This window comes from Pseudophryne corroboree, chromosome 2 (genome assembly GCF_028390025.1).
Source record: "Pseudophryne corroboree isolate aPseCor3 chromosome 2, aPseCor3.hap2, whole genome shotgun sequence".
Classification (NCBI taxonomy): Eukaryota; Metazoa; Chordata; class Amphibia; order Anura; family Myobatrachidae; genus Pseudophryne; species Pseudophryne corroboree.
This window is the reverse complement of record NC_086445.1, coordinates 572,571,669-572,581,702: the sequence shown is the minus strand read 5'-3', so window position 1 is coordinate 572,581,702 and position 10,034 is coordinate 572,571,669. Positions and strand designations below refer to the sequence as shown.

The window sequence follows — 10,034 nt, the reverse complement described above, 5'->3', positions numbered from 1 at the left end:
CAGCATCCTCTTTTTACACATTACGGTAGACAGCGCCCCCTTTTTACACATTACGGCAGAAAGCGTCCCCTTTTTACACATTACAGCAGACAGCGTCCCCCATTTTACACATTACAGCAGACAGCGTCCCCCATTTTACACATTACAGCAGACAGCGTCCCCTTTTTACACATTACGGCAGACAGAGTCCCCTTTTTACACATTACGGCAGACAGAGTCCCCCATTTTACACATTACGGCAGACAGCATCCCCTTTTTACACATTATGGCAGACAGCGTCCCCCATTTTACACATTACGGCAGACAGCGTCCTGTTTTTGTGCACATCACACAATCCAACACCCCTTATGCATTTTATATCTATCACCCCTTGACTCCCCCTATGCCTTTATGCCTATAACTCCCACACCCCAAATATACGCCTATCATCCCAAGCATTCACACACCCTTTGTATAAATAATGCCCATCATCCCTCCCCCACACTCCTTATATACTGTACCTATTACACCCCTTATTTACATAATGCATATCACCTATACTTTATGCCTATCAACCTCCCCATTCCACATACTGAATACCTAAAGATCACCATGACAGGCAGTTTTTACCTGTTTGGATGATAGTGGCTGTTCCTCCCAGGATGAGAGGTTCCATGGCAGGTATCAGCTCTGCTCTCCTCTGTGCATGCTAAGATTCTGTCTTTCTGGAGCAGGAATCGGAAGAACTAGCCAGGGTCAAGCACGTGTAACGGAGCCAGGGACAGCACGGGCTGGTGAGCTGCTATGGTAGCATTTCATGGCAGTGGCCGGCAGCTCAGTAATATTACTTGATGCAGCGGGCTGGGGGCAGCGATCACATCTCCTTGCCCGCGTCTCTGAGAGGGGCTGCGGAGTCCAGTCAGCCTGATTGCAGCCGCTGCCTGATTGCATGTAAAGGAAGGAGGAGCCTTTCCCTTGCTGCCATTGCTGCGGCCCCAAAACCTCTAAAGTGTACCAGCGGGGGGGAATATGTCACCCTACCCAGCCAGCCACTGCTGATGGTCGGGAGACAGTGGAGGAGCCAGTTGCCCTCTTCAGGGCTGGAGCCTGGAGGCAACAGGCTCCGTTGCCTCCGGGACTTCCGCCCCTGATTCCTAATCAGTGTGGCCGGAAGTGCTCCTCTGTGTCAGCGGCAGCAGCAGGGACGGGCTGGCATGGGGTCATGCGTAGTGACGCCGCAACGCTGGCAATACAGCACGGCGGACCAGCTCAGAAGCTCTGACCAAGACCAAGTGACGGGGTAAGCGAGGGGGCGGGGCTTTGGCCGGACAGCGGCATGTAATGAGTCAGTTTGACTCATTACATGCCGCGCAGGCTTTGGGCCCCTTGACAGTGGCGGGCCCAAGTGTAAGGCACTGCCTGCACTGGCGGTAGTTCCGCCACTGGAGGAAGGAGCCAGCACACGTTATCAAACTTCTATAGTGCCCATGGCTCCAAGTGGACCCGTCTATACCCCATGGTACTAAATGGATTCCCAGTATCCCCTAGGACGTAAGAGACAAACAGGAGAACCTCACGGGAATACTTGAAATAGTTGCATACTAAATTATCAAGAACTAGGGCTATAATATAAACCTGAATATTTGCTGGAACAGAGAGATGCTACTACTAGGAAGGAAGTGCTGCTCTCTGCATTCTCTACTCTATAACAAGTGGCGGGCGGGACCTGGGATTGTTTTTGCTTGAGTGTAGATACCAGAGCAGAGTTGGGGAGGCGGGAGAGTCCGCACTGCTCCCTCCCCCTGTAATGTAATGCTCCGTTGTTGCTGGGCTGGCCCAGGCACTGAGCGGGAGCCGGGAGGGTCTGGGCACAGACGGAGCAGCAGCCATGGCCTTTGTGTACACTGCTATCAGGGTGCTTTTGGGGCTTTTCTTTGCACTCAGCGGAGTGATCAAACTGACTGATCAGATCTCAGCAGAGGTGTACCAGACGATGGTGAGTGCTGGCCCGGGTGGCTACATGCCCAGAGCACAAGCGGCAGACCCAGCGTGTACACGCACATACATCCGTACACACACATACATGCATGAGCACAACATGCCAGCAGCAGTCTTATCCATGCTCCCTACAGCCAGCTACAGCAGCAGGTTCCCAGTCTGTGTACTAGGCCGGGCAGGCAGGCGTTGCTCAGTGCAATCCTGTGGTACCCATGTGTGTCATTATCCTATAGCGTAGTATGAGCTAACTCTCCAGCTATACTTGTATAGCGAGCTCTCATCTCTCCCGGCGGTAAGTAGCGGACTAGCTGGCTTGTGCTATGCTATAAGCGGAAATGAGCAAAACAAATGTTTACAGTAGCATCCTATGGCTACCAGCCTGCTCCAGGGCAAGCCCAGCCACTGTGCCCCACAGAGCAGTAGCGGCGGTAACCAGTGCTACAGCGATATCGGCCCCATAGCCAGCGGCAGAGGGAAGTCCCTGTGATTGCTAGGAGAGGACCCCGTGATTGCCTGTAGGAGCCAGGACTGGATGGGGACAGTGGGCTGCATTGCTTGGCAGTGCACAGGGGAAGGGAGGGGGCTAGCTGTCATTATGTTATCACACCGCATCTTATTACATACATACAGACAGACGTGGATAATGTGTATGTTTCTTACAGCAGACTATACTGACTAGCCAGTATCATGATTGCGGTTATGTCCTGCTCAGACTGACCTCTGATCTCATTGATGCAATGATAGGGGTCAGAACTGAATACATGGCAGAGTATTATACACAGGCTAAAGTCTGATAGACTTCTGTATGAACTATTGCACCACGCTATCTGTTTCCGTACAAAGATCACCTATGAGAAAGATGACACAGGTGTTGCACAATTAAATGGCATATCGTTAGAATAGAACCATCTAGCACTTTGTGCATACAGTGATGCACTGAACTTATGCTTATTTGTTGTGTTCTGAACAGTAAATCAGAGTTTTGTTTTGCATTATGTTGTTGTAATGAGTGCAAGCTGCCATGTTGCTTATTTTGTTAAATGTCCAAATCTATTTCTGCTGGCTAACACAAACTGATGGATATTGGCAGAACGCTACAATTAAGTGTTTTGTATCTTTACATTACGGGCCTTCATTTTCTATTTGGGGGTCATATGGTAGGATATATCCCATAATCTCTCTGAAACTACTAAAACATGTTTTAAAACTCGCTATTGCATTGCAAGTGTGCTAGTACTACTTTGAAGGACAACTGTCATCTAAGCATTGTGGCACCATGTATCTCCTTCAGTGGTGCCAACTCTGAAATGGAAAAACAAGCAACTGATGACTAAAAAATAAGCCCAAACCAATCCTAAAAAGCCAAACATTGTTTTTTTAATTAAAATACATATAATTATTAGTGCTATGTCTGGCTGCTACTACTAAGTGTAATCTCAGGTGCTGCTGGATGGATTGAAGACAAGTTCTGGAACTTATCTTGAACTTTTTCTTCTGGTATCTGGTTTTCCACTAGACATTATTGGCCTCATTTAGACCCTGTCGCAGACAGACGACAGTCTATTTTCAGTTATCTGCACACGCACCACTGCTGCAATTTGTATGCTATCATGATGTGTTCGCATCATGATTGAGAGGCGATGGGTGTCTGGGGGTAGCGTTGGGGCGAGGAGTGTCACGGGAAACGCCTGCGTTTCCTGCAATCGGAAACATGGTTGTGGTGCCCCTGCTTACGCAGCCATGCTGCATAGGCAGGGGTCAACCTCTATTTTATAATAATAATAATTTTATTTATATAGCGCTCTTTCTCCAGTAGGACTCGAGGCGCTTAACAGATACATAGCATAATATAGTACAGAAAATAATGAAGTACATTTTCATAAAATACAGAAGCATGAAGATACTAAAAGGGACATTATGGAAATGCTTGAGTAAACAGAAAAGTCTTGAGTCTACTTTTGAAGGATTCTATAGTTGGGGCCTCTCGCACTGTGCGGGGAAGTGAGTTCCATAGAGTCGGAGCCGCATGACTAAAAGCTCGACCCCCAGATGAATTACGGTAGATTCTAGGTACTGCTAAAAGTCCTTCATCTACAGATCGCAGTAATCGAGTGGGGCAGTATGGGGTCAGAAGCTGTTTCAGGTACCTTGGGCCTTGGTCATGTAATGCTTTGAAACTCAGTAAGCCAATCTTGAAGATGATTCGCCATCGTACAGGCAGCCAGTGAAGGGAGTAGAGGTTGGGTTTTATGTGGCTAGAACGGGGCTGGTTGGTTAATAGCCTGGCAGCTGTGTTTTGCACCAGCTGTAAGCGCTGCAATTCTTTTGCTGGTAGACCAAGGTAGAGGGCATTACAGTAGTCTAAACGAGATGATACAAATGCATGTATGACTTTCTTTTTCATCCACTAGGGGTCACTGGAGTACTCTTGGGATATGGACGGCTTACGTAGGAACAGCACTGAATATTTAAATTTAGAACACTCCACCCCTCCATATCCCCGAGTACCTCAGTGTTTTTTCTGTGCTCGATAGCAACAGTTCGTTTGTGGCTGGGTCCACAATTACTTTGAATTTTTTATTTTTATATTTTTCTATTTTATACACATCCCTTTCCCCCTTCCAACAGGCAGGGTCAGGGATAGTGCAAGCTGCTGATAGCAGCAGGGGCGTGTCGGTCCTCTCTAAAAGAGCACCCTCACAGCCACACACACAGATCTCCTGCAGGCTGGCCGGCGCTTACTGAGAAGCCCCGTCGGAGCCTCATCACAAGAAGTGCAGGTATGTGAGCGGGGCGGTCAGCTTCCGCTGCCGCCCCGAGGTGTGGGGAAGGCGCTGGGTTCCCTCTGCTGACGGAGCCGCCGCTGCTCCGGCCGCCGTGTCTAATAGCCCGCCCGCTGCTCCGGCCGCCGTGTCTAATAGCCCGCCCGCTGCTTCTTATGGCCCCACCGCTGCTCCGGCCCCGCGTCTCAGAAGCCGCCCGCTGTTCCACCCGCCGCTTCTCAGAGCCCGCCCAGCTCCGGCCGCCGCTTCTCAGAGCCCGGCCGCCGCTTGTTCAAGCCACCGCTGCTCTGCCCGGTAATCATAGCGCTTCACAGCGCGCTCCCAGTCCCGCTGGCGGCACCACAATACCCGCTGCCCGGCCCGCACTGCATCCGCAACGGAGCAGACGCGGGGGGGGGACAGCAGCAACATCAGCAGTATGACCCACATATATATATATATATATATATATATATATATATATAATGCTGTTTTATACTGGCAGGGATTTTATACAGGCTGTTTATAATATCAGTATGAATAGAACCTGCACTGTGATTATAAGTGTATGCATGGCAGCCATTTTAACCATGCTTCCTGTGTCTTCCTGCTGTGATTCCAGAACGTTCCAGTACTACATCGCTACTCCACCGGAGGCGCAGGGGTGTTAGTGGGAATTTGGAATCACATTTCATAGTACTGGCCACGTGTACTGCACTTGGCCAGATATATATATATATATATATATATATATATATATATATATATATATATATATATATATATATATATATATATATATATATATATATATATATATATATACAGAGACACCTTACTACTATTTTACTGAGTCGTGCAAGTGTCTGTTTTTTGTGTATTGTATTGTCTGTCGCCATAATGAGTAAGGCACCAGCAAAAACTAAAAAGCATAATTGTAAATAAGAATTTACTTACCGATAATTCTATTTCTCGTAGTCCGTAGTGGATGCTGGGAACTCCGTAAGGACCATGGGGAATAGCGGCTCCGCAGGAGACAGGGCACATCTAAAGAAAGCTTTAGGATCACCTGGTGTGCACTGGCTCCTCCCCCTATGACCCTCCTCCAAGCCTCAGTTAGGATACTGTGCCCGGACGAGCGTACACAATAAGGAAGGATTTTGAATCCCGGGTAAGACTCATACCAGCCACACCAATCACACTGTACAACTTGTGATCTGAACCCAGTTAACAGCATGATAATAGAGAAGCCTCTCGAAAAGATGGCTCACTACAACAATAACCCGAATTTTTTGGTAACAATAATTATGTACCAGTATTGCAGACAATCCGCACTTGGGATGGGCGCCCAGCATCCACTACGGACTACGAGAAATAGAATTATCGGTAAGTAAATTCTTATTTTCTCTGACGTCCTAGTGGATGCTGGGAACTCCGTAAGGGCCATGGGGATTATACCAAAGCTCCCAAACGGGCGGGAGAGTGCGGATGACTCTGCAGCCCCCAATGGGAGAACTCCCGGTCCTCCTCAGCCAGGGTATCAAATTTGTAGAATTTTACAAACGTATTTGCTCCTGACCAAGTAACTGCTCGGCAAAGTTGTAAAGCCGAGACCCCTCGGGCAGCTGCCCAAGATGAGCCCACCTTCCTTGTGGAGTGGGCATTTACAGATTTTTGGCTGTGGCAGGCCTGCCACAGAATGTGCAAGCTGAATTGTACTACAAATCCAACGAGCAATAGTCTGCTTAGAAGCAGGAGCACCCAGCTAGTTGGGTGCATAGAGGATAAACAGCGAGTCAGATTTCCTGACTCCAGCCGTCCTGGAAACATATATTTTCCGGGTCCAGACAACGTCTAGCAACTTGGAGTCCTCCAAGTCCCTAGTAGCCGCAGGCACCACAATAGGTTTGGTTCAGGTGAACGCTGAAACCACCTTAGGGAGAAACTGAGGACGAGTCCTCAATTCCGCCCTGTCCGAATGGAAAATCAGATAAGGGCTTTTACAGGATAAAGCCACCAATTCTGACACGCGCCTGGCCCAGGCCAGAGCCAACTTTCTGTGAGATATTTTAACTCCACAGATTTAAGTGTGTCAAACCAATGTGACTTTTGGAACCCAAAAACCACCTGGAGATCCCAAAAGTGCCACTAAAGGCACAAAAGGAGGCTGTATATGCAGTACCCCTTTAACAAATGTCTGAACTTCAGGGACTGAAGCTAGTTCTTTTTTGGAAGAAAATTGATAGAGCCGAAATTTGAACCTTAATGGACCCCAATTTCAGGCCCATAGATACTCCTGTTTGCAGGAAATGTAGGAATCGACCCAGTTGAATTTCCTCCGTCGAGCCTTACTGGCCTCGCACCACGCAACATATTTTCGCCAAATGCGGTGATAATGTTTTGCGGTTACATCCTTCCTGGCTTTGATCAGGATAGGGATGACTTCATCCGGAATGCCTTTTTCCTTCAGGATCCGGCGTTCCAACGCCATGCCGTCAACGCAGCCGCGGTAAGTCTTGGAACAGACAAGGTCCTTGCTGGAGCAGGTCCCTTCTTAGAGGTAGAGGCTACGGATCCTCCGTGAGCATCTCTTGAAGTTCCGGTTACCAATTCCTTCTTGGCCAATCCGGAGCCACTAATATAGTGCTTACTCCTCTCCATCTTATCAATCTCAGTACCTTGGGTATGAGAGGCAGAGGAGGGAACCCATACACTGATTGGTACACCCACGGTGTTACCAGAGCATCTACAGCTATTGCCTGAGGGTCCCTTGACGTGGCGCAATACCTGTCGAGTTTTTCCCAGCGGTTTATAATCATGTGGAAGACTTCTGGGTGAAGTCCTTACTCTCCCGGGTGGAGGTCGTGCTGAGGAAAACTGCTTCCCAGTTGTCCACTCCCGGAATGAAAACTGCTGACAGTGCTATCACATGGTTTTTCGCCCCGCGAAGAATCCTTGCAGCTTCTGCCATTGCCCTCCTGCTTCTTGTGGCACCCTGTCTGTTTACGTGGGTGACTGCCGTAATGTTGTCCGACTGGATCAACACCGGCTGACCTTGAAGCAGAGGTCTTGCTAAGCTTAGAGCATTGTAAATGGCCCTTAGCTTCAGGACATTTATGTGAAGTGATGTCTCCAGGCTTGACCATAAGCCCTGGATATTCCTTCCCTGTGTGACTGCTCCCCAGCCTCGCAGGCTGGCATCCGTGGCCACCAGGACCCAGTCCCGCATGCCGAATCTGCGGCCCTCTAGAAGATGAGCACTCTGCAACCACCACAGGAGGGATACCCTTGTCCCTGGTGACAAGGTTATCCGCTGAAGCATCTGAAGATGCGACCCGGACCATTTGTCCAGTAGGTTCCACTGGAAAGTCTTGCGTGGAATCTGCCGAATGGGATTGCTTCGTAGGAAGCCACCATTTTTTCCCAGAACCCTTGTGCATTGATGTACTGAGACTTGGTTCGGTTTTAGGAGGTTCCTGACTAGCTCGGATAACTCCCTGGCTTTCTCCTCCGGGAGAAACACCTTCTTTCTGGACTGTGTCCAGGATCATCCCTAGGAACAGAAGACAAGTCGTCGGAACCAGCTGCGATTTTGGAATATTGAGAATCCAATCGTGCTGCCGCAACACTACCTGAGGTAGTGCTACACCGATCTCCAACTGTTCCCTGGATCTCACCCTTATCAGGGAATCGTCCAAGTAAAGGATAACTAAAATTCCCTTCCTTCGAAGGAATATCATCATTACGGTCATTACTTCAGTAAAGACCCGGGGTGCCGTGGACCATCCCTACGGCAGCGTCTGAACTGATAGTGACAGTTCTGTACCATAACCTGAGATACCCTTGGTGAGAAGGGTAAATTTTGACATGAAGGTAAGCATCCTTGATGTCCCGAGACATCATGTAGTCCCCTTCTTCCAGGTTTGCAATCACTGCTCTGAGTGACTCAATTTTGAATTTGAACCTCTGTATGTAAGTGTTCAAAGATTTTAGATTTTAAAATCGGTCTCACCGAGCCGTCTGGCTTCGGTACCACAATAGTGTGGAATAATACCCCGTTCCCTGTTGCAGGAGGGGTACCTTAATTATCACCTGCTGGGAATACAGCTTGTGAATGGCTTCCAAAACTGCCTCCCTGTCAGCGGGAGACGTCGGTAAAACAGACTTTTGGAAACGGCGAGGGGAATACGTCTCGAATTTCAATTTGTACCCCTGAAATATTACCTGAAGGATCCAGGGGTCTACTTGCGAGTGAGCCCACTGCGCACTGAAATTCATTGAGAACGGGCCCCCACCGTGCCTGAACTTGTAAAGCCCTAGCGTCATACTGAGAGCTTGGCAGAGGCGGAAAAGGGTTTCTGTTCCTGGGAACTGGCTGATCTCTGCAGCCATTTTCCTCTCCCTCTGTCACGAGCAGAAAAGAGGAACCCTTTTGTCCGCTTGCCAACCAGGACTGCGCCTGATAATACGGCGTCTTATTTTGAGAGGCGACCTGGGGTACATCCCCTTTTTTTTTTAAGGCAATACTTCCAAATGCCGTTTGGAATCCGCATCACCTGACCACTTTACTGGTATAATTGGATAACGCACTTATACTTGATGCCAGTCGGTAAATATTCCGCTGTGCATCATGCATATATAGAAATGCATCTTTTAATTGCTCTATAGGCAATAATATACTGTCCTTATCTAGGATATCAAATTTCCAGTCAGGGAATCCGACCACGCCAACCCAGCACTGCACATCCAGGCTGAGGCGATTGCAGGTCGCAGTATAACACCAGTATGTGTGTAAATACATTTTAGGATACCCTCCTGCTTTCTATCAGCAGGATCCCTAAGGGAGGCCATCACCAGAGAGGGTAGAGCCCTTGTTCTTACAAGCGTGTGAGCGCCTTATCCCCCCTAGGGGGTGTTTCCCAACGCACCCTAACCTCTGGCGGGAAAAGGTATACTGCCAATAACTTTTTAGAAATTATCAATTGTTATCGGGGGGAAACCCACGCATCATCACACACCTCATTTTATTTCTCAGATTCAGGAAAACTACAGGAAGTTTTTCCTCACCAAACATAATACCCCTTTTTTTTGGTGGTATTTATATTATCAGAAGAGTGTAAACTTTTTCCATTGCCTCAATCATGCAATGTGTGGCCCTATTGGAAATCACGGTTGTCTCTTCACCGTCGACACAGGAGTCAGTATCCGTGTCGGCGTCTGTATCTGAGGTAACGGGCGCTTTAGATCCCCTGTATGAGACGTCTGGACATGCACAAGCTGAGTAGCCGGCTGTCT

The 10,034-nt window shown here is 48.6% G+C and overlaps 1 protein-coding gene across 1 annotated transcript in view; it reads left to right on the top strand.

Moving 5' to 3' along the window:
- Positions 1-1,773: 1,773 nt before the first annotated feature.
- Positions 1,774-10,034, top strand: part of TMEM35B (transmembrane protein 35B) — a 45,827-nt gene continuing 37,566 nt past the window's right edge. Inside the window, exon 1 of the mRNA XM_063954418.1 lies at positions 1,774-1,975. Within this exon, the coding sequence (XP_063810488.1) occupies positions 1,868-1,975 (108 nt within the window). The 5' untranslated portion in view covers positions 1,774-1,867. The remainder of the gene's footprint in view (positions 1,976-10,034) is intronic.